The sequence below is a fragment of the Lethenteron reissneri genome, chromosome 55, assembly GCF_015708825.2.
Source record: "Lethenteron reissneri isolate LAM-NWPU_2019-01 chromosome 55, ASM1570882v1, whole genome shotgun sequence".
Classification (NCBI taxonomy): Eukaryota; Metazoa; Chordata; class Hyperoartia; order Petromyzontiformes; family Petromyzontidae; genus Lethenteron; species Lethenteron reissneri.
In genome coordinates this window covers 2,254,837-2,281,949 of record NC_083833.1, presented here as the reverse complement: position 1 = coordinate 2,281,949, position 27,113 = coordinate 2,254,837, and the positions used below count along the sequence as shown (strand labels likewise).

Genomic DNA, 27,113 nt, shown 5'->3' with positions numbered 1-27,113 from the left:
TGGAAGAAGACAGAGGTGGGAGTAGCGACACTTTAATCCACCACTTGGGTCCTGCCAATCGACTAACTGTGCTGTACCCATTCATACCGCTTCGTATGAATGGATCACCAGTCCAGTGAGTGGTTGACCATTGCAACCACGGCAGCATTCCTCGCATGCTATTCCTGTCACATTGTATCGGAAACGAGTGGATTGTTGCGCGTGGCGTTGCCGATCTGGGGATGAAGCACGCATGTACGTATGTGCCGATGGAGTCACCAATCCATGGCCGTCACTTCTCATCCAGCGGCACACGTGGTAAAAGAGGTGACACACCCCCCCCCCCAAACTTGTTTATTAATCGCGCATTCGAACTGATACTCGTTCGAGTAATCGATTGCTTAAATGGTCGCATAGCCCGGCTCTAGAATCGACAGATGCCTGTTTGCCCAAGCGAACACGTCAGCCTGACCACGTCAGCCCGACTGACGATCTGCTTATAGTACCACTAAGTCCACTCTTGACGTTCGGCGGATATTTGTTGTGGCGTCACGTCGTACTCGTTACACGCAAAGTGCTCGCCACAAATGAACCGCAATACCGCGCTGATCTCGTCAAAGTGCATCACGCGAACTCCGGTCGTCCTCGCAGCAGCAGCGGCTTTTGGTTAATCGTCGAACGAAGACGGTCACCGGCATCGCGAAGCTTTCAGATGCGCTCCCGCGGCCGTCTGGAACGCTCTTCCTTCCTTAGGGAGCCACTACGAGCTGTGCACTTTTAAATCATCTCGATTGAAAACTAATTTCTTCAGAACTCCTTTTTTGTGTTGAGTTTGTTGTCTTTCCCACCGCGCCTTCGGTAAGCGCGGTTGGCTACGTACAGTGCGAAAGAAGTTCAACATACGTACGCAGATGGCGCGTGTTCGCGGTGCGGCGTGACCCGGCTAGCGCGGGGAGCGTGCCGCCACCCCGGCTCGCTCTGCTTGTTCACCAACCCCTCGCCCTATCTCTCCCTCTCTCACCCTATCCCTCTCTCTCCGCCACCGCTGGCGTGCGACGGCGAAGGGAAGCGACGGAGCCCGCACTGTTCGACTGCCTTGGTCAGCTGCTGGGGGCCGTGACGGTACCTGTCCGAGCGGGCGGCGCCGGCGCGGGGTCCGACCGGGCGGAGCTCGAGGTGGCCGGCGAGTGCTTCCGCTGCCTCCGCAACGCGTGCGTGCAGTGCCCCGCCAACCAGCGCCGTGTCCGGTGAGCCCTCGCCCGGCACCGTGCGGCGCGCCCGGCGGGTGCCGCCGTGACCGGTGCTGCCGGGTTGTTGCGGCCGTTGTCTGTGATGGTGTGTCTTTGTGTGTCTGTGATGGTGTGTGTCTGTCTTTGTGTCGATGTGTGTGTCTGTCTTTTTATTTTGGGGAGCGGTAATGTGTTGGTTAGCGTGCTGCGCTACGAACCCCGTGACCCGAGTTCGATTCCTGCTCTTGGCCAACACCGGTGACGATTTTCTGAACCGACCGTGGGCCTCCCCTAGTTCGACTCGGTGTGATGTGTAAACATCACCACTGGGGATGGTGCTGGCCACCCACCCCCTCGTGTGCCATGCCGGCCTTCATAGGCGCTTGTCAACAGCACTAACAGCCTGTTTAGGCGACACGGGGGATCTTTGTCTTTGTTGTTTATGTGTACGTGCCGTGCTGTGTGTGTGTGTGTGATGTGCTCTGTGTGTGTGCGTGCGTGTGATGTGCTCTGTGTGTGCGTGGTGTACATGCTGTTAGGCCGGCATGTGCTTAGCACCTTGTCTTGTGTTGCGCAGGGAGGCCGGGCTGATCAACGCTGTGGCGCAGCTGCTGCTTGCGTTTCCACCGCCTCCGTCTGCCCCGGATGAGCCGTACTTCACCGGTGGGCGAGCGAGCGGTCGTGTTCTGACATCGCCCATTTGCTACGTCGGCGTATATCGCGTGCACGCTCATGGCCGGTGTTTTTTTTTCTGTCGTTTCTTTCCCGTCCTGCCGTCGCGACAGCGGCGCGCTGCGGCCTGCAGGTGCTCGGCAACGTCGCGGCCGGGAACGCGGACACGCGGGAGGCGGTGTGGGCCGCCACCTACCCCCAGCTCTACCTGTACGTGACGTTGTCGTCCCGGTCTCGCGGTTGCGGTTCGTAGGTTCGCTGTCGTCCCAGGACGCAGCTGGCTCCGGCGTCGGCCTGAGCGGGTCAAACCGACCGGGAGCCATCGTTGCCCGTTGTTTCGCAACAGCGTCTCGGGGCACAATGGGCCTCGTCAGCAGTCAACGAACCGTGTATTTTTTTAGTCGATGACCAGGTGTTGACCCGCAGCCACGCCGGCCCCGCACAATGCACGCACTTTGAACTTCTTTCGCACCGCACGTGGCCAACCGTGCTAATCGGAGGTGCGGCTCCGCCGACCCGAGCTGGCACTGGACAAGGTGACTGCGGGGGCCACCGGGGCCAGATGGGGACCAGATGGAGCCAGATGGGGCATCTGGGATCGCCGGAGCTGCGTGTGAGGACAGGTGCAGGCTGTGACGCGTATTGTGGAATTGGAGGAGGAGGGAGGAGGGATGGTTTACCGGGTGGACCAGGTGGAGGACCGATAGCGCTCATCAGTTGCAGATAATTATGCTGTGCCCTGGCTCGGGCCAAGTACATATAGGCCCCAAGCATGAGTGAGATCGTGCTCCGTCGCACACACAGAGTGAGAGTACCGCGTGAGCGAACGATCATCGCTACAACGATCATCGCGACGCGCATTCGGTGGCATGAGCGGTCAAGTTGCGGCCGGCGCTGCACGTTTAACCCTTTGACCTTCGCCTCTGCCCCTCGCAGGAAGTTCCTGCAGTGTGGCGACGCGAAGACGCTGGACTACAGCTGCATGGCGCTGCACACGTGCGCGGGCCCCGCCCAGGTGGCGCGCCTGGCGTGCGACCCCCCGGGGGTGCTCATCGCTCGCGTGCTGCTCGCGCTGTGCTCCCGCCCGCACCTGGAGTGGCCGTGAGTGTCTCCACGTGCCCGTGGACCCCCCCCCCCACCCCCGCGGAGGTTACGGTTGCTGCACGACGACACGTTGCGCGTGTGCGTTTCGGCTGCTGTTGAAAGTCGTCCTCTCTTTTCGAGCGCGTCTGGCTAAGTACTGTGCGATAGAAGTTCTACACACACACGAGCGAATGCCGTGGTCCGTGTCGCCCTCGTAGCATCTTGGTTGTTCCTTGTAGCTCCTATCCTGTTTGTCTTGCGGGCCTCTGTGTCGAGTGGTAAACCTGGGTGAGTACGAATGCTCGTGATGGATCGTCCAATATAATTACAAATCACGGCCCTTTTATATATATATTCATATATCCACATATATTCGTATGTATAGGCAAGTGTACAAAAGCTTGCGTTTTTTGCGGTCTGGCGTTTGCAGGCTGCTGATGGTGACGGAACGCTTTCTCAAGTCCTCGACCCTTCTGGCACAGCTGTACGAACACCTGGACCTCAAGCTGAGGTGACGGCACCGTCAAGTTGAACGGACGTCACCGCGGTCTCTCTCTCTTGAGTTCCTCGCCCGGAATAAACCCGCCGGAGGCCACCAGAGCCGTGACCCCGCGTCGCCGCGCGCGTGTTCCCAGGCTGACGCTGCTGGAGCTGCTCCTCGCGAGTCTGGCCGAGGAGTCCCCGTCGGCTTCGGCGGAGGCGACGACCCCCGCGCCGGCGCCGTTCCTCATGCGGCTGGCCGACGAGCTGCGCACGACGGGGCCGGCCGTGCTGAGACTGGCGTCGCTCTGCGCCGAGGCCGCCGCTGGCGACGAGGCGAGTGGGGAGGCCGTCTCGTCGGGTCTTCTTCTTCACCATCGTTATTGAGCGCAGGCCAAACGGCACAAACCCCCCCCACCCCCACGCATCCAGCAGCCAAACATCGTGATAAGAAGGCACGCCGGATAGATAAGAGGCGTTGGGTTAGCACGTCGAGTGTGACAGGCGGTGCAACTTTAGCCGTCGCTCACATGGCCAGAGTAGCGGTTGTTGCCTGGCCGCGCCCCGCATTGCGCGCTTTCAGATGCGCCGCTGCGGCCGTCTGGAACGCCCTTGCTCTTTCCAATATTAGGAAGCCACTGGTGCTGTGCACTCTTAAATCGTCTAGATTGAAAACTCATTTCTTTGGAACTGCTTTTTGTGTTTAGTTTGTTGTCCTTCGTCCACGCCTCCGATTAGCGCGGTTGGCTACGTACTGTGCGAAAGAAGTTCAGCGTACGTACAGACAGATGGGAGTAACCCGATAACAACGATGACCGGAAGTTATTGCTGCACAAGGGGAAGGGTCTGCTTAGAAGGAAAACCTCGCCACCCTTGTCGACGGAACAGATGACGATGATGCCCGTCACAGGGTCGCCGTACCTGATGGGCATCCGGATCAACAATCATGGCAGCTAAAGTCGTTTGTGTGGGCGGCGCGCGTGGGCGGGGTGGTGAGTCCGAGCGCGTGCGACCGTTTCCGCGCGCGACGCTGTCGTCATCGCCGTCGTCTTCTCTCCGGCAGGAGGCCCTGCTCGTGGCGAGGACGCTGTCCGTGCTGTGCGAGGCGACCTCCGAACCGCGCGGAGACTCGTGCCTGCGCGACCACCCCACCTTGCTCGCCGCCGCCGTCGGTGAGTTTGCCGAGCGCCGGGTCGGGGCGCCGCATCTCCGGGCGGGACTCGACGGTTCCTTCTCCCCGTGGGTTTCTGACGGTGGCACACCCCCCCCCCCCCTCGTCGTGGCGAGATGTTAACTACCTCACCTGGTACACAGGAGGCCGTGGGTTCGGTCCCGATGTTGACGCCTGTATATTTGGAGTTTGTACCCCACGAGCTATGTAGCTCTTTTTTCAGACGCGACCTGGTGATCACAAATGATAGCTGGGCAAAGTGGTTCACCATTACGTGGAAATTCATAGCGGCCAAAATACTCCAAACGCACGCCGATTCAAAATGTGGAGGGAAAAACGGAGAAAAATCCACGTGACCACGGGGAGAGAGAGACACGCCAACACACAGGTGGCGTCAAGGTCGGGATCGAACCCAAGACCTCCTTCATACCAGGCAAGGGAGTTAACATCTCGCTACCGCAGCACCACACTCCACAGTGGTCGTCCACTTTTTCATCACCGGTTCATTGGCCATCGTCCAGATCTTCGTGGGATTCTGGCGGGTCGGGCTAGGGGGGGGGGGGGCATGGTTTAGGCCTGCAGCTCATGGGGGTCGTCTCACCATACTTCACCATGCTGGTCGGTGTAAGTTTGGGAAGAAAAGATTATTTTGTCTCCTCCGTGCACCGACTTATCTGATTGGTGTGGGTGCCCCTATCCTGCGATAGCTACTCGAGTCTTCAGGGCTCTCACGTTTCTTCACCGCATCAAAGCAGGGCTCCGTTGAAGAAGCGACGTGTTTAGATGCTGTATTAATCTCAATTGCGTTTTGAGTTGTGCGTTCGGCTACAGTGCCACCCGTTTGTGTGTGTGTGTGTGCGTGCGTGCGTTCGTGCTAACTTGTGCTTGTAGTGTTTAGAACTTATGTCCCCATCATCACAGTAGACTCATCAGAGCCCCTTGTTTTAAAATCATCATCAGCCATGCTCGATCCACTGCTGCACGAAGGCCTTCCCGAAGCCACGGCCTTCCCTCTTGGTCCATCCACAACACTGGCATTCACAAAACTTTCTTTAAAATGCGTCCAGGAAATTTTTTTTAAGGAGTCTGGTAAAAACAACTTTAATTTAGAACGAGAACTTAGTAACATGGGTAAAGTTATGAAAGTTAAGTGGCGGTGGCTTCCCGCACAAATTAAGAAGGGGTGGCGCTGCCCATCTCGAGCTCGCAGCTCTGAACCAGCAGTGGAAATTCCACATTCCTATGACCAACTCACCCGGAATGCACCAAATATTGTTAGATATTCAAAGCTAAGTTCAGCCTACAACAGGTGTTGTAGGCTGAGCGTAGTGCAACAAAACCCATTGTACTTTATTCACCAACCCGCACTGATGAGCACGGAGAAGTATGGTCAAACATGCCCCACGACCCGCACGGCGTGGGGAGGCCCTCGTCCAGCAGTGGACTGACTTAAAGGGCTGTACTTGTGCACACGTTATAAAAGGCCAAATTGATTCTTGAGCAGGTTCTCATAACTTGTGTGAGCCGGGGCGCTCGAACCACCGCACCACCGAACCTGCTGACGCACACCGCGTGCGTGCGTGCGCGTCACACCTACGTGCTCCTCCTCGCAGCGCTTGCGAACGTCTCGTTTCAAGTGAGCGTCCGCCATCGGCGGGGAGGACACCGATGCCTGCGCCGGCCGCGCTGGCACCAAGCCACCTCCCCCTGCCCGGTGTCGCGCACCCCGACGTCGGCCAAACTGTGCCGCCCTGACAGCGGCCCCCTCCGCGGTGATTGATGACCCTCCGTTCGAGGGGGCGGCAGGTCACAGAGGGGAGCCGCGGACGGGAATTCCGTTGGGTTGTAAGCGACTGCGCCGGCCTCGGCGAGCACTGGGGGGGCGGGGAGGGGGGTGGTGGTGGCAGGGGAACAATTCCCCCCCCCCCCCCCTCTCTCAGTCTCGTCGCTCGTCCCCCTGCGTGGTTAAAACCGGGCGCCCCGCAGCGTTCGATAGCTGAGGAAAGACGAGGCCGTGACACTCGATAAGTGTTTGCGTCTGCGAGCACGCGCGTGTCCCATGCGGGACAAAACAACGCGAAGCGCTTGTGCCCGTGCGGTTCGGCCCAATGCCGAGAGCGCCGTTTGTAGTGCAGTCCCTTCTCGGAGACGCTGTTTTAGAAAAATATTTTTCTGTTTTTTTACCCCATTTTATCGTGGTTTGTGCTGTCGGTGTCTCACCACGAGGCGAACTGTCACCCCACAGCGTAAGGCCCCTGCGAGGTACAAGGCAGCAGGAGGCGACGATGGCTACACTGTGCTGATGATTCATAACGAGGGCGAAGCCGGTGTGCAGTCGTCTCGTCCTGCTGCTGCTAAATGACACGGCCACAGTTTTGAGCCGGTGGTCTAAAGCGAGCCTGTGTGCGTTATGGGAGGGAGGACCAAGCTCACGACCACAACAAAATTAACCTTTCTGAGGAATCCCAGAAGCAACTCTCCATCCGCTTCTGTGGCCCTACTGTCTCACGGGGAAGGTTCACTCTGAAGTGCGGAATTAAAGGAATCGTGCAGATGTCTCAACGCAGCGGGTTCCTCCTTACAAACGAGTCTTGAGACTCCGTGAAGCTTTCAGAATCGGGATCTTTGTTTATCCTGGAGAAATCCGCTATTTTTTTTACAGATTTCCAGTTGGGGTGGAACAATACCTGACATCGTCGCGTCGCGTGTTGTCGTGTGTCCGCGAGCAGACCTGCTCGGGGAGTGCCACCGCGTGGGCCGCGAGGGGCGCAACGCCTTCAGCCTGGCCCAGGGCTACGGCGGCCTCTCTCCAGCGGCGCACCCCGCGCACGGCGTCAAGCGTGACCTCGTGCGGCTCGTCGGCAACCTGTGTTTCGCTCACCGCAGCAACCAGGACCAGGTGACCGCGCGCGGCGACCGGCGGCCGTGGCAAAATCGCGACCGTCACGCCGGCCAGACTTTACGCTCGCCTAGGCTGCCTGGTGCACCGTCCTGCGTGGAATGTTTCGCTGGCCGACTGCTCAATCGTGTCCGTCACCTCCCTGACCACTCGCCTACCCACAGGGTCTGTCCACAGCGGGGTGGGGGTGCGGGCCCGGGGCGAGTGACACTGTGTAGTCCCCCCTCCCCGCCCACTGATGCATTCAAACTAAATCGGAAGTATTACATCTGGGCGAAGACCCCGGGGCTGGCTCAGGACACGCAGGCGGGAATATGTCGCTCGGCTGGCCTGGGAACATCTGGGAATTCTCCAGAAAGAGCTAGAGTTTGTCGCCGGGGAAAGGGAGGTCTGGACCGCGCTAGTGAACACGCTGCCGCAGCGACCCTCGCCAGAACAAGCGGACTGGGAAACGAACGAATGAACCGTGACGTCAACGCGTGGGGCCTCCCGAAACGCGGGGCCGGGGGCGGTCGGTCCCCCCGATTTGCCGTGTACCCCCTAGGGACTGCTCTCCCCACTCAACCGCTCTCCTACCTAACAGCTCGCTAACCTTTCTGGCCAACGGCCAGAATCCCGTGGTGACCGATGTTAATCGTTTACCAATTGGCAGCAGAGCATCTACGGTAGCGACGACCAAACGGACGCCGTTTGCGTCCGCTCCCCCCCCCCCCTCCCCGCGCCCTCTCGTTGGGCACACGGCGAGCGGGCGTTGTTCCGCGCGAGCGTCTCACCCGTCCGGTTTCATCGGCTGCGGGTCACGGTTTGCGGGGGATCGGGCGGATGGGGGGGGGGGGTCAGGGTTCGCGCAAGGGGTCAGCGCAGGCGGTCGGCCGCTCGCCGTGACGGCGACGACGACGAGGGGCCGAGTGAGATTAACGAGCCGCTCGGCCATCCAGCGCTGCGCCCGTCCCTCCGCGCTGCAACGGCCGCCACCGCCGTCGATGGAGATTCTTCCCACGGGTGACGCGAGGCAAACCGCGGGTGGGGGAAGTTATAGAAGCGGCGAGGGACTGTGGGTCGGGGGGGGGGAGTTGGAGGGAGGGAGGGGACGGGGGCGGTGACGTGGCCGAGCGGTAGCGATTTTTTGCCGCTCGTTGGCGGAGCTTTGCGGATGAGGCCACGCTTGTGCATTTGTGTGCCGACGTCACGAACCCGGCGCGCCGAGTGCGATTCCCGCTCACGGCCAACACCGGTGACGATTATTTGAACCGGTACCTGGACTTCTCCTAGGTCGTCTCAGCCTCAAATAAGTATCTGGCGCGATGTGTAAACATTGCCATGAGGGAGACAAAGCTGGCCGGGCGTGGAGCTGGCTACCCACCCCCTCGAGTGCCATGCCGCCCTCCATAGGTGCTCGCTAACAGCACTTGCCCCAACAGTCTGTTGAAGGCTATTCAGGGGATCTTTGTCTTTGTGTGTGTGTGTGCCGACGTCACGGTCCACAAAGAGCAACAATGGGCACACACAGCCTCCGCCAGCGTCGGAGGCTGTGTGTCTCCACTCTGAACGATATTGTCCTGCAGCCGATGGTATAGTGAGTCTCAACTAAAGCGAGCGGGCTTGGGCAAGACCACGCCGCTCTGGAAGGGATCGCAGCCAAAGGAGGGGAAACGCGCTCTGCACAGATGGGAGCGCCGACGAAAGCATCTCATGCGCAGAAGCAGGACGTATGTTGAAATTATTTAAATTATTTCGCACCGTACGTTTCCAACCGTGCTAATTGGAGGTGCGGTGGAAGGAAGCTGGATGGATTGTTGTATCGCGAGACCGAGAGAGATGGCAAAGTCCCTATCAAGCAGTGGATAAATCACGGCTGCTGCTGATGACGATGATGGATGTAAGGAAAGGTATAGGATTTAACAAAAAGTGCATAGATTAGCGTACAACAGTAAAGTGTTGGAAATTTTCCTGCGTGCGAATGGATAGTGTGATGCTTTCCAACGTGCGTTTTGTCTTCAGGAGCGTTCGCTTAGCGGGAGGGAATTGGATGGGTAGCTTCAGGGCAAAAGGCGTTTTGAATTTTTGCAAAAAAAAAGTAAAAACAACTTCTCCAGCGTTAAGCCTCAACGTTTTGGACGACGCTTCGGTCAGCTTGGCTGGTTTCGGTCGCCAGTAGCAACAGAGCTAACAATCGTCTCCGCTCGCGATACAATCGGGATGGATGTAACTAATGGACAAACACTTTCCACTTCATTTGTAAACCATTGAAAATAACGCATTTATAACAATGCTTTCTGCTTACTCTCTAGACCCTACCCCGATGTCCGCAGGGAGGTGAAGCGTTGGGGGGTATGGGGGGCCTAGGTTGGGGGGGGGGGTTGGCTAAGGATCCCATCGTCACACTGCTGCCCATCAAGATCACTCAACGGCGACACCAAAGGTCATCCACCAGCCGACAACCAACACCGCAGAACGGCCGAAGAACCCAGAACCCAGAACCCAGACATCGCACCCCCGTTCAGAACCGTTGGCTACGTACGGTGCGAAAGACGTTCAACACACATACGTACATCGAGGCATCGATTCGTATCCTTTCGTAGCTGCTCCGCAAACCGGTAACTCGTCCCCCGGGCGCAGCGCCACCGTCCTACCAAGAAGAAGCTGGCGCTGCCAACGCGCCCCCCCTCCCGCCTCGGGGCCTTCTCGACGGTTTGGTCTCGGTGACCCCTAGAGGGCAATCCCTGGTCCTCTCGCTCCACCCTCCCTGCGGCTGAGTCCATTATGGGATTCGAGGGGAGTCTTAGCCGCGCTAATCTCGCGACCGCGAGGAGTGTGCGCCCCCCCCATTACCCCCCTCACCCCCCCATCACCCCCCCCCATTCCCCCACCCCTCACCGCAAGGCCAAGGAGCCCTCAGGGCGCTGGAGGACGACGCCGCCGCCAAATTCCCCCGGATTAGAAGAAACGGAACGGAACGCGGCAGCCACCCTCGCAGGTTTCGCGGCGAGCCGGCGTGGAAATATGCGCCTTATTTATTTAGTTAGTTCGTTATTTATTTATTCGCGCAGGCTGAAGCGCACCTGGGCGAAGCCCGGGGTTTGCGCGCTTGGGCAGGGATTAATGCGCTATTAATCCCGGCGCGCGCCTTGATGTGACACGCGTGTGACACGCGTGACACGTTTGATCGAGCTTGTGCCCCCCTCCCTCCCCTTCTCCGCCCCCCTCCCCTCGCCCCCTCACCCCTCCCCCCCTCCCTAAATATGTGCAGTGAGTGAACGCGGCGTTATCGTGGGAAGAAAACTTAGCCAGAGCCGAACGCAACACTTAAAACGTTGACCTCTGGCCGACGTAGCAGGTTCCCTGCGAGCGAATGCGTTCAGCCGAGTTTGCTTTCGTCGTGAAAGTTCGCTGGTGCGGTGCCCCGGCCGTGCTTCCGCTCCGCGGGCAAACTCCACGCGCCAGGTTTTTTGTTCGGACAGGTTTTTCGCGAAACAAACGAACAAACAAAAAAATGTAAACGGATTTTGAGGCAGCACCAACAACAACAACAAGAAACACGATATCGGAATGAACGATTCTTTTCGTGCGCGCGTACGGTAGCTTGTGAAATTCAGTTGGTGCTCCATCAGTCGTCCGGTCCCAGTTTTGGTTTCCGATTGCGCGCGCGGATGCTTTCACGCGTAATCACCGATTGGCAACGACTAACTAGCACCGGCTGCTCCGTGAGATCTTTGGAGTCGGCAGTTTGTGGAGTCGGCTGTCGAGCCGTTGGCAGCGAGCAATTCGCACTCCTCGTGTCGAGCACGTGTGCGCACGTGTACGTTGTGTGTGTGTGTATATCACGGGTGCTCGCAAACAGCACTTGCCCCAACAGTCTGTTAGGGTTATGCGAGGGTATCTTTGTCTTTGTTTATATCACATGTGGGGGGCGGTGGCGTGGCGGTTAGCGCGCTGCTCTACAAACCCGACGGCTCGAGTTCGATTCCCGCTGACGGCCAACACCGGTGACGATTATCTGAACCGGTCCTGGGCCTTCCCTAGGTCGACTCAGCCTCAAATGAGTATCTGGTGCGCTGTGTAAACATCGGCACTGGGGAGACAAAGCCGGCCGGGCGTGGTGCTGGACACCTACCCCCTGGTGTGCCGTGCTGGCCTTCATAGGATGCTCGCTAACAGCACTTGTCACAACAGTTTGTTAAAGGCTATAAGGGGGATCTTTGTCTCTTATACAGTACTTACACATGCACACAAAAAATAGAATCAGAAAAAACCAGGATTCCGGCGAAATTGGCCACAGTGGCGCGTTTGACGGGTGCCGAGTGGGCGCCGTGTCAATTGGAGTAGATGATGGCATGTGTGCGCGCGTGTGCGTGTTTGTGTACGTGGGTGCGCGTGTACGCAGGCAGGTGTGGCGGTGGGCTGCTTGTCTGCTGGGCGCGTGTAGGCCGTCGGGTAGGTCGGGCGGCCGGTGAATCGAGCGAGTGGATTCGTGGACGAGTGTGCGAGTGGACTGATGTGTTTTGTGTGCTGGTGTTGTCAGTAGGCTGGTGGGCTTTAGGACTGAGGTCCTAGTTGATGGGTCATTGGGAGGCTGGCTCACTGGTGTCCTAATGAGCTGTTGAGCTAATTAGTCAGTGAACGGGTGCACGAGCTTCCTAGATTTGGTGGGCTTGTGGACTGGCATATTTTTGTGCCATTGTGCCGTTTGACCATTGGGGCCGGTGCGTTAATGTCCTGGTGGGTGAGTGGGCTAGTAGGACCTTCTAGCTGCTTCTCTGGTGGGCTGATGTACTGGTGCGCTGCACGGCCAATGGGATTGGCGTGTTAATGGGATTCGGTGGGCCAGTGGACTGGAGTGTGGTGGGTCAGTGGGTTGCTATGGCTGGTGTGCTTGGCGGACCGGCCCGGTGAGTCGACTGGCAGCCTATGGGTCTGGCCGGGTCGGTAGGTTGGCGGGCTGACTAACGGGTACCTCGGAAAAAGGGGGGGGGCCTCCTACTATGATCCCACCCTCCCGCCTCCACCGTTTAGGAGCCCTTCAAGTGATCCCCGAAAAAAAGAAACTCGCCTTCCCAAACGTTCATAAAATTATCCACGCTCTTGATTTTTGACGCGCTGTAACCGAACACTGTTTTTACTTCAGCACGGCTGTCACTTTGGCAGCTGCTAGTTCTCCATCCGCTGCCTTCGCCCGCTCCTCACTCCCGCGGTTAGAAATGCATCGGGGCCCCAGCTAGCAGCGGACTCCAACAGCAGGTATTTTACAAGCGGCTTTACCTTGGACCCGTCCTCTTCCATTAAAGTTTAAGCTCAGTTCGGTTACTCACGTGAAGGATTGGCTGCATTAGGGTGAAAAAAAAAATATCCCGTTGCTAGACCAAATAATGTTTAATCTAATTAAGGGGGCCGATAGCCACTCGGTGCGATTGCTGGTGGCGGCAGCAGGACGAGGGCCGTCGCTTGCGTTGTGCAACGGGAGCCGCAGGTGAAGACACGCGCACGTACGTACGCGCATACTTGTGTATGCGTGTACGTACATATGGGGGGGCAGCTCTGTCCAGGCCGAGTCGACCTGCGGGGGGATAAGGGAGGTCCCGTTACGGGGGTTGGAAGACCGCCGGTGGTGCCGCTGGTGCCGCTGGTGTGCGCGGTCGTGAGTCCGATCGCTGTAGTCGAGCCCTGCCCCTCCACCCGAAGGGGGCCATTGAAAACGAATTGATAACATTGGCGTGGAGGGCGACGTGGGTGCCAGCGTCCATCACCGTCCGTGCAGAGCGGTGGTTCTCAAAAGTGTGGTCCCTGACCGACCGACCACCGGCGGTCTGCGACGCTCCTCCTCCAGGTGGTCCGCAGGGGCTGTGATGCAAACGCAGGTTTATTTTACATTTTTTTTACTTTTACTTAATTAAAAACTAAGTTGGTAACTTCCCTAACCCGGAGATCTAAATGCTCCACCCCCTCCCCACCACCTAAAAAAACCCCTTATAGCTGCATAAAATAGTGTTTTTATGTTCCGGTAATATGAATCATTTTATATTACTCATATTTAGAGAGAGAAGTGAATGCGTTTTGTCATCGGGGAATAGTGAAGCATTTGGGTGGTTTGCATCGGCTTGAGTGAAAGTTTGAGAAATACCTTTGTGCAAGAAAACGCTCGTAACTTCGCAGACAGGTTCGTCTTGATGTAACCAGGTGAGAGGCCATTGAAACGTCGTGTTTCTGGCAGGGATACCCATGTGCAGCCGATTCAAAAAATGTTCAACACTTTCCGTCAAGAGCACCGCCTTAAACATTTATACGAATATAAAGGGAGCGACGTTAATTCTTCTTCCACGGCACACAGAGAGGGCCGGAGAGCGGGTCTAGTGCCGAGTGAGTTGCGTTGCCGACAGACGTCTTAACGATTCTACCGTCGAGGCGATTCGACGGTTTGTCGAGATAGTTTTTGTCACCGTTTTTATATGGCCCCTCATTCGTCACTCGTTCTTGTTTCATGCCTCCGGTCTCACCATCAAAATTTTTTTTAAACTCCCACTAACCCTTAAGGGTAACATCACACGATTCGTTAAACAGCGCTTCGTCAAACCTACGCGATCCACGGGCGAACGTGCAACGCGGGCGGACGAATCGATTTGGGGGGCGACCGTTTGCTTTCGTCGGCTTTTGCGGTCGACGTCGCGTAGGGGGGGACGGCTCGTTTTTGTCACCGGTTGGATTGCAGTGGTAATTTTCAGGTGCGCGACATCGGGCCGGCCGCTGTCCGCCGCACCTGCGCACAATGGCTCGCTCTGTTTTTGCGGAACACCGCAGGGTGACGTCGGGGCATCTCTCTCTCCCTCCGTCGTCGGGCGCAGATAACGTTTCACCTCGCCTCGCTGTCACCGCGCGACACGTGAAGGGTCGCGCCCGTCCGTTCGTCCGTCCGTTCATTCATTCGTCTTGACGGCTCGGGACGTTGTAAACGCCGTCACAGTTGTCAGCGCTGCCCCCGGGGCTTCGTGTTTTTTCACCCTCCACTCACCGCTCACCCGTGTGTCGCTCGCCGCTCGCGTACGGTTTCTGTGTGGGCAGGTTTCACGACTCGGGTTTGTTTTCTTTTTTTTGCTTGCGAAAGGCGGTGGCTTGGCCCACGCGTTGGCGTTGTGTGACGGGGATTTTGAGAGTTGTCGCATTGGCCTTTCACGCGTGACCTGCTGTGCGCTTTCCCGGGCGATTACGGTTTGTCGCGGGCGAGCTCAGAGGGCGCGTCCCGTGTATTTTTTTAGCGCTTTTATTTTCTTTGCATTTATTTTATCTGTCGGTAGTGTTCCAGCCGTGCCTTTTTGGCGTCTCGTTTTGGAACGAGATTAAGTAATTTCCGTTTTCAAATTCTCGTCGGGAGCAATACGCGTAACATTGCCCCACGATTGGAGAATGGCGTTTGGAAGATGACGTCAAAGAACTACCTCCTGAGTCTCCATCACTCGTCTCTCATCCACGCCAGGCGGTGTCACCTGCTCGCCTGCGCTGCTGCGGGGAGCGTTCGTCGCACGACAGTCAAGCCAAAGTGTTATTCATGCTCCGCTGGAACGAGCGCGATTAGGTCAAAAACCCGAACTTAACACGATTACTCTTTGTGCGCGCGTGCCGTCATCGGGTGACCGGGCTGAGACCGCCGGCTCGCTGCACTTGAGAACCCGCTTTAATCACGGCTGGGTGAAACCTGGACGCAAACCCAGCACCACCCTGCCGACTCAGTGCTCTGTGACACGGCATTAGCGCCGTGAGCCGCCCGGCCACCTCCGGCGCTCTCTATTGGGAGTCGCCCGAGCGTGTAATCCCCGCTCGCCCGCTCGCCGCTTTGTGCTCGCGGGCTCCGAGGCGGGCGGCTTTCCGGATGCCGCGATCGCTGGCATCCGCCGGTGCGGTCGCTCCAACCGCCCGCCCGCCCCGAGCGCCGTCCGTCCGCTCGCTGGGAACGTCGGCAGGCGGCCGGGCCCACGAGTGGCCCGTCCCGCCGTGGGTCTCCGGGGTTCGTCGTCAACGTTGGCCGCGATCAGTTCACCGACGGAAGAAGGCCTCCGCGCCTTGTTTCACGCGGCGGGGTGGGGAGGGGGGAACCTGTTCACCATCGCCACCATCGTTACACGCACGCACGTGTGACGTTGGTGTACGTGCTGCGGAAAGATGCGCGCGTGTTTGATTTTTACGTGCAGCGCCTATATATTAAAAAAATAACATCGTATATTTGATGTATCATCATCAGCAGCAGCAGCAGCCTCAATCGGCCAATCGGACTGCCTTTTGATCACGAATGAAGGATTCCACACCTCTGACGGTTCCGCTCGGTCCTCCTGAATCACGGCGCAGGGTGTGAAGTGGCGGATTGTCCCAATGCTCGCCGGTCTCCACGGGGAGCAATTGCGCGAGTTAGCCGCGCGTGGTTGCGCGGGAACCATGTTTGCCACCTGTTACCGACCCGCGTCCGTTTGTTTAAACCTCTCGCACCACTCGAACACGATGGATGTGGGACAACAAACGGCACAAGCCGACCTCCTGTACATTTCAACAGATTAATCTGCTCGTGCTGACTGCTTGCCTACCATTCGTGGCATATTTACATGGCTAAAGCTTGTATTTAGTGCTCGCAATATTTTAAGTGGGGTACAGCAGAGCCGTAACTCAACGAGACCGTGGCAATGAGGTCTTGAGGCTCTGAGTTGTTGTATTCTGTGACCATGGGCGACACATGCTCAAACGCAAACACGCGCACAAGGAGAGATCGCGGATGGTTCCTTTCGTGCCCTCGCACTTGAGCCTGCACCGCCAACGTGACACGGGCCCAGGTGTTGACCTCGCTTGTTTGTTGCCCTCACACACGTCCGATTAGCACAGTTGGCTCTGTACGGTGCCAAATAAGTTCAACACATTATCAACGCTAACATGGAGGATCGAAGTGAAAGTCGGTTCTCTTTCGTGGACGCGCTTGCCTCACAGCGCAGTTGGCAGCGCCGCAGTTTGTGTTACACATAGACATGACATTAACTTGCTAATCCCCCTAATCTCCCTGCCTAATCTCTCCCATCAACATAGTGATAATTTCCCATGAACACAACTGACGTGCTTGCGTCCGGGGATGGAATTCCTTTCCAGCTCAGACCCCACTTACTTGCCCATCGCTTCATAAATAACCTACTTGTTGTAACAGCTCTCTCGCTGGTTCAATAGTTCTCATGCTGGATATTTTTTTTCTGCCTGAGGATGACTGCTTGTGTTGCGATCGAAACGTCGTGATTTGTTATTTTTATTTTATATTTCTACCTACGTGACTTTACCGAAAGAACCAAACAGTATTTTATTTTACTTTGCAAATTTGGGCCTCTGGGCAAAACCATTCCTGCAGACGACATCGGGGCATCTTCAATGAACGCCACCGCTATGTCGCTCCTCCGATTGGCGCGGTTGGCATTGTATGGCGCGAAAGAAGTTCACCTGACATACAACGAGGCGCCGTCATCCCCTGCGCATCTTCGACATTTCTCTCGCACGGTATCCCTGCTGCAGCCTCCCGATCCCCTGATCGTCTACTGTGCACCCCCCGCCCTGCTCCACGGGGTGTCGGGCGGTGGTGGGGGGGGTTGCCTGCTCGCCCCACGAATTGAAAACCGCTGCGATGACGGGGTCACCGCCATCTGCCATCGTCCATCCGCTGCTGGATGAAGAATTCTCCACGCCATCAATCGCTCGCGGTGCCGGCCATACCGCGATGCGTGCCCTGACACCGCCCGGCTTTGCATGCTGCAGTAGGTTTCTTTAAGGCTGCGAGGTGGCCGGGAGATGGCAGCACAGCAGTGGGGAGCGTTGAGAGTTATCGTCCTCTGATGCTGGGTCTGGGTTTTCCCCGAGTACTTCGGTTTCGTGATAATTGGTTTTTTCCCCTTCTATCTGGCAACAAAACTGACACCTTTTTACAAGGAGTCATGTTTGCATAGACCGCAATACCTGCAGTCATAATACAAACAAAAGAACATAACTCTGATAATGGGCACTGTCCTTATCAGAGTTATGTTTTTTTGTTTGTATTATGACTGCAGGTATTGCGGTCTATGCAAACATGACTCCTTGTATAAAGGTGTCAGTTTTGTTGCCAGATAGAAGGGTAAAAAACCAATTATCATATTTTTACTGGCATATGAAGTTCCCATAGTGATCCGGTTTCCTTTCGTAGGCCCAAGCACCCGTTACTGGAATTGGCTAAACGACCGAACGCGGAAGCCTCCTCAACAACTCACTCGACTCTTTTCAAGAGGCTTTTTTCCCGTGTTAATAAAATTACCGTGTTTTATTATTTTTTCAGCTCCCTATGAATGAGCTGTCGGATGACGGCCCTGCCCATTACGTTTCAGCCATGGGGTCGTTTCAACAACATACTTCACCGAGCTGGTCAGTGCAGATTGGTAAAGGGAAGGCCCTAAACCGGTTTAGTGTCTGTGTGTGTGCACGTTGATCTTCTTTCGCGCCGTACGTAGCCAACCGTGGAGGAGTGGCGACCGGGAATCTGTCTGTTTAACGCGTAGTAGTAGGCTTTCCCGACCAATATTATCCTTCGGAGGTTTTTGGGTTAGATTGCGTAAATATAAACGCGTCGTTAAACCCGCCACCACCCGACACGGCCAATAGCAAGGTTTTGTCACGTAAACAGACCGTGCCGATTTGTTCTTAGTTCAGCACACTGCTGTGTTGGAGAGTCAACTCACAACATTTACCATTCAAGTCTCGTGACGTTTCGCCAGAGGTCGCAATCTGGTACCCGATACCCATACCCTACCCGATACCCGGCTACCCGTACCCGGCCGGGTATGGGTACGGGTACCCATTTGCGACCCTGGTGCGGCCGGGTGCGGGTAAGGAATCAAAACCCGTTTGCGACCTCTGCGTTTTCGCCAACGATTATCTGTGGCCGCTGGGTTCTCAGCACGGCGTGCTAACCGCTGCAGCGCTTCTCACCCACTCGCCAATCCATTGGAGGAGTGTGCATCCCAAGACCAACAAAACTTGCATAACTTTATTGAAGAGAATCCAAGAAAGGTTCACTGAGTGTTCAAGGCCATACTTCAGGGAGGGCTTGCATTTTGTATGTTCAGTCTCATCTTTATTAAAATGTATGTTTAGAATTGTGTTTGAATAGCCCCCCCCCCCACCCCATGCGTCCAACACGAGTCCGTGATATATTTTTCTGCTTCATCATCCCCCTCTTTTTGCAGGGCGATTAGCATCGTCAGTTGCGTCGATGTCGAGGTACGTTGGCCAGTTGCGTGCAGTCGACCCAACGGTGCCCACGCGCTTCCTGCGTTCCCCGTCAGCAACCGAGGCAGAGTCACAACATCGTTCCCGTAATCATAATCAGTTATCTATGCTCCCCCAGGAATAGGATGAGCCATTAAGCTCTTTTTCACAGGCAGGTTCAGAACGTGACAACAACAAACAGTACAACAACACGATAGTATAGGAAAGGTAAACAACTCACAAAAAAACCTTATTTTATTTTACCAGGTGAAGCCGACAGAGCCGTTAGCTTCTGCAGCCTCACGTAGCGACACCGCTGGATGGTGCCTAGCAAGCTTCACGCTGCCGTGGGGGAGCCTCGGGGACACGCACACACAGAACCAAGATGACAGCTTCTTGTGCTTTTTTATATTTGTTTCGGGTTTGCACCTTCACGCAGTAGCGTTGTCGAGAAAAAGGGCTCGCGAAGCCTGCGGAGGGGGGAGGGAAACAAACCGCTGGCATTGCTGAGCCAGCGGTTGCTGTGAAATGAAGCGAATTGGTTAAGAGTGCGATTCCTGACGTGCGTGTGCAAGGGGACCTCTGGGAGAGACAGCGCCCGCCGGTCGGTTTCTGGCCCCTCTGTGCGCAGCGTTGGATTGCTCTTCCACGCCACGACTGGCACAGCATGGGTAGGCCTTCATCCAACAGTGTAATTGACAAAGCGGCTGTAAATGATTATAAGTTGTTGGTTTTTTTTGCGAATGAATATCAGCCACTTGACTGGCGCTCTTGGGACATTAAATACGCAGAGATATTGGCCAATCGTCCTAACCAGCACTTCAAGCGAAGGCGTTCTATGAATTTGAATTAGATTAGGATCATCCTTTTACAAAACAAACGACTTGGGACTCACTGTTTCCCCGCGGTAAATAAGTTGATGACATCGTGGTAGCTCTCGCCGACTCCCCTCCCTTCTGGGTTATCACTCGCATCTCACCACATGTTTTTTTTTCCTGCCGCGCTCGCCGCAAATTCACGGAACGGTGGGGGAGCAAGCGAGCGAGCCCCCCTCTCCTCCGGCCGCCGCGTCTATAACGAAGGGGGGCCGTCCGCTTGCTTGCCGGGCGTTGGAAATTAGTCGAGCAGCAGGGCGGTGTTTGACACGATCGATCGACGAATGACCTTCCGTTTAAACCGGTGTTTCTTTTTATTTTTTTACTCTCACACAGTGGCTTTCGTCATTGAGGATAGCGTGTCGCGGGGGCGGGACGTCGATAGCTGATGTCCAATGACCGCGGCAGTGCGAGTCATGTCGGTCTGGCCTGTGTCTCTCTGTGGTGCGCGTGCGTCCAGGTGCGCGATCTGGAAGGCATCCCCCTCATCCTGGAGAGCACCAACATCGACGACAACAACCCCTGTATCCTTGTTTTTCGCCAACGACGCTCGCTTCGCCACGTTTGTCCGCGGGCGTCCGTCCGGCCCGTCCAGGCCTCTGCTGCCACCACCTCCGCAGCGTCTCCTCCTGCGTCGCCGTCCCGCGTCGCCGTCCCGCGTCCCGCCGTTGTCGTCATCGTCCTAGGCTGTGGCGCCAAATCAGAGGTGGGCGGGCGGGCGAGCGAGCGGGGTGGGCCGGCGGGCGAGTGGGCGTGGGGGGGGGGTGAGCATTCTGCGAAACTCTTTTTCAAGTAAAACTTTTCACGAAACAAAAAAACCAACCCAACCTATCAGCCCGCCGCCGCCGATATACGGCGCGCTCTTCACTTGATGCATTGTTGGACGGGAGGGAGCGGTTCGTCCCGGAGAGGAAAAGATTGGCTCTCTTTTTTTCCTTTAAAAAAAAAAAATAGGGTGGCGGGGGAAACCGGGAGGGTTTGCCGATTTTTTTTTTTGTTGAGAGGGAGCAAAGCAGTCGCGTTAACCTCCTGCCCGGTTCAGAATTCCTGCCGCAAGCACACAAATACACAGATCCCCCATGTAGCCTCGACAGACTGCAGGGGCAAGTGCTGTTAGCGAGCGCCTATGAAGGCTGGCACGGCACGGCACAAAAGGGGGGTGGATGGGCAGCACCATGCCCGGCCGATGTTTACACATTTAACCGGGTAATCATTCGAGGCTCAGTCGACTTAGGGGAGGCTCAGGTACCGGTTCAGACAATCGTTACCGGTATTGGCCGTGAGTGGGAATCGAACTCAGGCAGCCGGGTTCGTAGCGCAGCGCGCTAACCACTGCCCTACTGCTCCCCATATCTGTGCTCATGCACATACACACGCGCACACGCGCGCACACACGCACGGCCCCTACCCCTCCGGCAAAGATGCACCGAATGCCACGGCGCTCCCCCGCCTTCCTGCCACCCCTGCGCACCACCCTCCCCAAGCCCCCCAATCCGCCACCCCTCCTCCCCGCCCACCCCTTCTTTAAAGTGTCCCTTCAACGTGTAATACGAACCCACTTGTGCTGTGCTGTACTGTTGTGCGTGTGCGTGCGTGTGCGTACACGTGCGAGCGCGCTGGTGCGTACGACTGCAAGCGTGCGATGATTGTTTCCCCGTGCGTGTCTGCGTGTGCGCGTGTTCTGTACGTGTGTGTTGGCGTGCGACTGCGTGTACGTGCGCGTGTGCGTCCGCTGCACGACGAACCCGACGATCCCAGTTCCATTCCCACCCACGGCCAACAACGGAGGCCAAAGCCTGAATCGTTCCTGGGCCTTCCCAAGGTCGGCTCAGCCCTGCTATGAGTATCGCAAGTTGTGCGGTGTGTTAACCGTCAGCGCTGGGGAGACAAAGGCGGGCCGGCCGTGGTCCTGGCCACCCAGCCCGTCACGCGTCGTGCGTGCCTTCGTTGGTGCTACTCGTCAATAGCAATTACCCCAACAGTTTGTTGAAGGCTACGCGGATGATCTTTGTCTCTGTTCCTCTGTGCATTGCACATGTGTGTCCGTGCTTGTCGGTATATAGTTAGCCTTCGCTTAACGCGTGGTGTTCACACCATAACGCGGCTACTCTATTAGGGAACAGTTTTCGCACAAGGCGGAAGGCACGCACCGTTACAACGTGGAACGCCCAGCGTTATAGCGTGGGACGCACCGTTATAACACGTAGCGCTCAGCGTTATAACGTGGGACGCACCGTTATGACACGTAGCGAGGTGGAACGCACTCACCGTTATGACACGGCTTCTGAGCGGCGGTCGACTACTTTCTTCAGCTGCGGCGGCTGAGCGGTGTGGGAATTCTGGGTGCGGAATGACACGTAACCCTCATCTCACCTCTTCGTCCCGCCATCTTACCGTCTGCTCGTACGTCGTTGTCGCAACCCCCACCTCGGCAGGAACGCATCCACTCCCACCGCGTTTAGCGATGGACGACCGACCGCGCGTGCGTGCGCGTCGCATCGTGGCCGCGTGCGCGTCGAGCGCCGCCTCCGTCCCTCGACGCGCACGCGCCTCAACTTTCGGTGCTTTTGGGCCGCAGGGTTGGTGATTGTGAATGTTTTGACACCCAGGACCTCTGCGGGACAACGCCGTCTCTATTGCGGAGATTGTCGTCCGCTCGTTGCGCGTGCGTTTCATCCGGACAATTCTGCTTTTCGCCCGCGTGCGAAACGGAAACCGGCCAAACATCTCAATGCAGGACCCCTCCGAGTGTCGTATTGACATTTAGTGAAGCTCCCCTTCATGACAAGGGGGGGGGGGGGACGTCATTATGTCTATCAAAGCTTCCGGCGCCAGCTGGCAAATTTTGGTTTGGCGTGAGATCGGGAGATGATGATCGTGATGATGGTGCATTCCTGCCTTTCGGTCCGTTTAATGAGATTCACCGGGATTATCATCATCATCGTCGTCATCGTCAGCAGCATCAGCAGCAGCCGTCATCGCCACCCTGCGACGCAACGTCGGCAGATTTTTTTGCGAGCGACATTTTTCACGGTGGGGGGGAGGAGGGGCGACGTACGAAATTAAGATCGAGAGAGAGAGTGGATTTTGCCACCGCCTATTTCTCGCCGTCCATTCTTTCCGTTCGCCGGTCACGCGCTCGCACCGCCCCCCCCCCCGACCGGCGCGCCGCCCCCAACGCGTTGTTGCCGCGTAACGGTCGGGGTTTTCCCAAAGCGCGCCGCCGTCTCCACCGGAGGGATGTTGAGCCAACGGGGGCCCCGGGTCTGTGCTCGAGCATTAAGCCCCCCGTCTCCCCCCGCCCCCCCCACCGCCCCCCCAGAGCGCCCTCGCAAGAATGGGCCGTTGTCGTGGATGCAGTGGCCCAAATGATCCATCCGTATTCCCCGAAAAACAAAACAAGGCTTCCTTGTAAGTTGCACGCGGCTTAATGAAACCATTCTGCATGCGAGGGCATTCATTTGAAAGACTGAGAATGAATGAGCGAGTGACTGAATGTGGTCGATGGCAGAATTTTAAGGAGCGCGCGCGCGCTCGTGCGTGCGTGCGTGTGTGCGCGCGCACGCGCGTCTGCGCTCAGCGAGCCGCTTTGGCTGTTGAGCACGTTGGGTAAACTTATATATGCGTGGAGGCGCTCCCCCCGGTTGGGCGGAACGGGTGGGTGGGTGATTGTGGGGTGGTTGGGCGAGTCTTCCCGGGGTTCTCGGCTCGTGTTTGCCCGCGACGTCAGTTCCCGCGGCCGCTCGTTTGAAGCCTTTGATCGCGCCGGCTCCGAGGGACGGGAATCGGCCCGGCCCCTGTGGAAGGAAACTCGCGCTGCCCCGCGAGAGCCGATAAAGCTGCCCGTCGATTGTTCCTATCCGCGCGTATCGCTCCATTTGAATTTAATTGCTTTCATTGTATCGTTGCGAGCGGCGCGGCAAGCCCGGCCCGCTTTGGGCGGTCATCAACAGCGCCACGTGGGAACGTCCCTTTTTATCTTTGGCTGGGGGCCGGGATTTTAGGCCAGGCTATCGGCGTTGTTGGCTCGTCACCCGGTGGGAACGTATCATCGATGCACCCCATCCACCATGCGGTGAATTGTCACCGATCACGGTTGAGTTTGCGAACATTATTACTTTTGTGCCCTTGTGGTCCTTGCATTGCCTCCTACCTGCTAGTTTAGAAACGCGGTCATTTACAAAACAACTTTGGGCAAGAAGTGCACGTTTGTACGCATGTTTGAACTTCTTTCGCGCAACGTACGTAGCCAACAGTGCTAATCGGAGGTGTAGAAGCTTGGGGAGATGCACGCTTAGAAGTTTAATTGACGGATGAACTCGCGGATTTAGGGACATGTCTTAGGTGGATGTGAGCAAGGCACGTCACTCGCAAGGGTGACGGACAATGGTCAAAGATAAAAGTTGAACGGCAGCGAAGGAATGCAACGAGTCCGCGAGAGGACATCCGCTGGGGAGATGGAGCTGATGAAATCAGTTTGTGTGTGGAGCAGATGCAGGATCGTGAGAGATGGTGGTAGCTTGGGGAGGGTGAGGGGGGGCGGGGGTCCTTCATCCAGCAGTGGATTGACCATGGCTGATGAGCACGATGGCACATGGCAGAATCTAGCGGTGTTAATCTCAAGAAGCTAAGGTGTTGTGGATCTGTTGAATCTATGTCGCTTTGAATCTTTTTGATTCGACAGTGTTGTTCATATACAGCATTTATCGCTGTCAACCTGCAGAGATTATTTACGTTGGGTGTGGTTCAACAGCTTTCTTAATTGAATCTGTAGAATCTTTAGTGGTATTAATATACAAGCCCTTAAGCCCCACAGCCTCCACTTCACCCCAGCGTCGCTCGTCCTCAGACAAGGGTTTGTGTTTCTCCAAAAGGTTGACGTTGCGGGATGGAACGGCCTCACAATCTGCCGGCCAGCGCCGCGTTCCTAGATTCGACTTTGGGTAGTTCCGTCCGATGGCCAACAGCGGCCAACGGCGTGCGCTCTCTGAACCGGGGGGAGGGCCTTAAATTTTTTGTTGCCGAGCTCCTCGCTCGATCGCTCACCACCAGGGGCAGTCCAGGCAGGCAGCGCTCGCACAGCTGTAAATCCATTGCCGTTAAAAACCTGTGGGAGGGCACACCTTCATGTACCCGGCATATCATAATACCACAATGAATTACCCAACTATTGGAGGACATTTAATGTGGGTTTTCCCCCCCCCCCCCCCTCAAAATATTTGTTGGAGGGTGGTGTGGGTACATGAGTGTGGGTGGGTGGGTGGATGTTTTGGGTTGGGTCCCTTGGCAAAGGTGGGAGGTGGGCAATGAATGAAAACGTGGAACTGGAGTAGTCGTTGGTTGGTGCCCGCAGAGTGACACATTGGTGTGGGCTGCCGGGTTTCAAAGTCGCGCCGGGTGTGCGTCAGCGCGTGCCCGCCCGCCCGCCCCGCCCGCCCCGCCAACGTTCCTTGCGCTGGGTTTTCGCGGAATATTATTCAACGGCGAGCTGATACGCGGGGCTTTGAGCGGCACCGTGGGAGGTGCCCCTCTCCATCTCATTGCGGGATTATCGCCGTGTCCAGCTGTCAGGAAACTGCTGATAAGCACCTATTCCTACCCCTCGCGTTGCACTTTTGCCACGGTTTGCTCAGCCCCCCCCATCCCCCCCCCCCCCAATTTAGGATTCTTAAAGCCGCGCGGTTGCCTGTTACTCCCAGCGCCGGTTAAAGCACACGCGCAATCCTCTCCCTTCAGCTGATTACATTTTGAAGGATTAATACGCGTGCAATGTAACAACTCGGGGGATTATTAAGGCCTGAATTAGTGATTTGCGATGCGTGCGTCCAATCGCGTACGCCGTTAATAGTTTACGAGCGTCGCTAAATTCCCAGCGGATTTCGCCCGCGCCGGGTGGCGGGGTGAGGCTTCGTTCATTTTTCGCTCGGGCATTTCCAAAAAAAAGGGGGGGTACCAATTCTTTTGAGTTATTGAAAAATCTGTTGTCTTGTATATAGATTAGGGTGCCCTTGAAGAACTCCAGATACAAGCTTTGTAACCCGAGGTGCAAAAACGAAAGAGTTCACATTTTCTTGCCCCCCCAACCCACCCACCCACCCCCCTCTTTGCCCCCCCCCCCCCACTCTCCTTCTTGGGGCCACAAATTTGAAGGTTTGTGGGTTAACAGATGTTTCTGCAGGAAGAAAAGAAAGCCGCACACACGCACTCCGCTGCTGTATCTGTGCTAAGCTACAGCTTGCAGGTGCTTTGCTTTGTAGTTTTCTGAGTCCAGCTTAATTTTTGGAGGGGGCCGCCTGCTATGGAAGAGTTTTGGATGTTTGCGTTTTAAACAATTCCGTTGCATTTGAAATTATGACCCTGTATTATATGAAGTAAAAGTTAGAGGGGAATGGGGGGGTGGTAGGTCTTGAGAATCCGCAGTGTCTTGTTTGGGAGGCGATATTTGTAGAACTTGATTTTGAACACCTAGCAGACTTTCTGATTGCCCACGTTCTGCTGATGAGCATGGCTTCTGTTTAAGCAATAATCGATTTAGAGGAAGCAATTTACAGCTCAGAAAAACAAAAACTTTGCAACCCGCCGAGAGGTAACGGGCGACGGGCGTTTTTTCTAAAACTGGGGGGTTTGCGCTTCCTCGTTAATTAGCGCCGGGCAGCTCCCACGGCCCTCGCAACAGAAGTCTCTTAATTGCGCGTCACTGATTGAGATTGCCGCGCTCGTTAACCCCCCGGGCCCTCGCACGCGGCGGACGTGGGCTGGGGAGGGGGGACTCTTAACCGAGGGCCCGTTCAGAACGAGGCGGGCAGATTGATGAGGGCAGCATGAGCACTCTTTGATGGGTAGCCGTTAGCATGTTCACTAATTAAACGAAACTTAAAACTTTTTATTTATTATTTTTTTATTTTACCAGGTAAGGCCCATTTGAGCCTTTTTAGCTTTTTAATAAGCGACCAGGCTATCACAAATGGTAATGCAATGGAAGTAGCTATTATGGAAGTAGCTTATCGTCGTTTGGAATATTATTGCAGCCAATTACTCAAAACGCGTGACGTTGATTCTAAATGTTGGAGGGTAGACTGGGGGGTCCACGCGACCACGGGGAGAACGGACACGCAAACTCCAAATATACAGCAGGCATCGGGGTCGGAATTGAACCTACGACCTCCTCTATACCACGCGAGGTGGTTAACATCTCCTAGCTCCTGTGATGATGATAGTGAGAGACACGCAAACTCCAAATCTACAGCAGGCGTCAGGGTCGGGATCGAACCCACGGCCTCCTCTTTACCAGGCGAGGTAGTTAACATCTCCTAGCCACCGCGGGCGCCTGTCATGCTCACGTAACCATTCTCCCGCTTAGATTCGAGAATCACTGAGTTTCTTCGCTCCATTAGCCTCAATGTAACGTGAGCATCGAGCGTGCATCGGTCGTAACAGGATTATAACAATGATTTAGAATTCGTAGCACGCAGAGTTTT

The 27,113-nt window shown here is 56.3% G+C and overlaps 1 protein-coding gene across 1 annotated transcript in view; it reads left to right on the top strand.

Moving 5' to 3' along the window:
• Positions 1 to 27,113, top strand: part of ATXN10 (ataxin 10) — a 53,644-nt gene that overhangs the window by 7,604 nt on the left and 18,927 nt on the right. Inside the window, exons 2-10 of the mRNA XM_061574495.1 lie at positions 1,044 to 1,226; positions 1,786 to 1,871; positions 1,994 to 2,090; positions 2,817 to 2,981; positions 3,394 to 3,474; positions 3,599 to 3,779; positions 4,507 to 4,615; positions 7,344 to 7,513; positions 20,096 to 20,159. Of these exons, the coding sequence (XP_061430479.1) occupies positions 1,044 to 1,226; positions 1,786 to 1,871; positions 1,994 to 2,090; positions 2,817 to 2,981; positions 3,394 to 3,474; positions 3,599 to 3,779; positions 4,507 to 4,615; positions 7,344 to 7,513; positions 20,096 to 20,159 (1,136 nt within the window). The remainder of the gene's footprint in view (positions 1 to 1,043; positions 1,227 to 1,785; positions 1,872 to 1,993; positions 2,091 to 2,816; positions 2,982 to 3,393; positions 3,475 to 3,598; positions 3,780 to 4,506; positions 4,616 to 7,343; positions 7,514 to 20,095; positions 20,160 to 27,113) is intronic.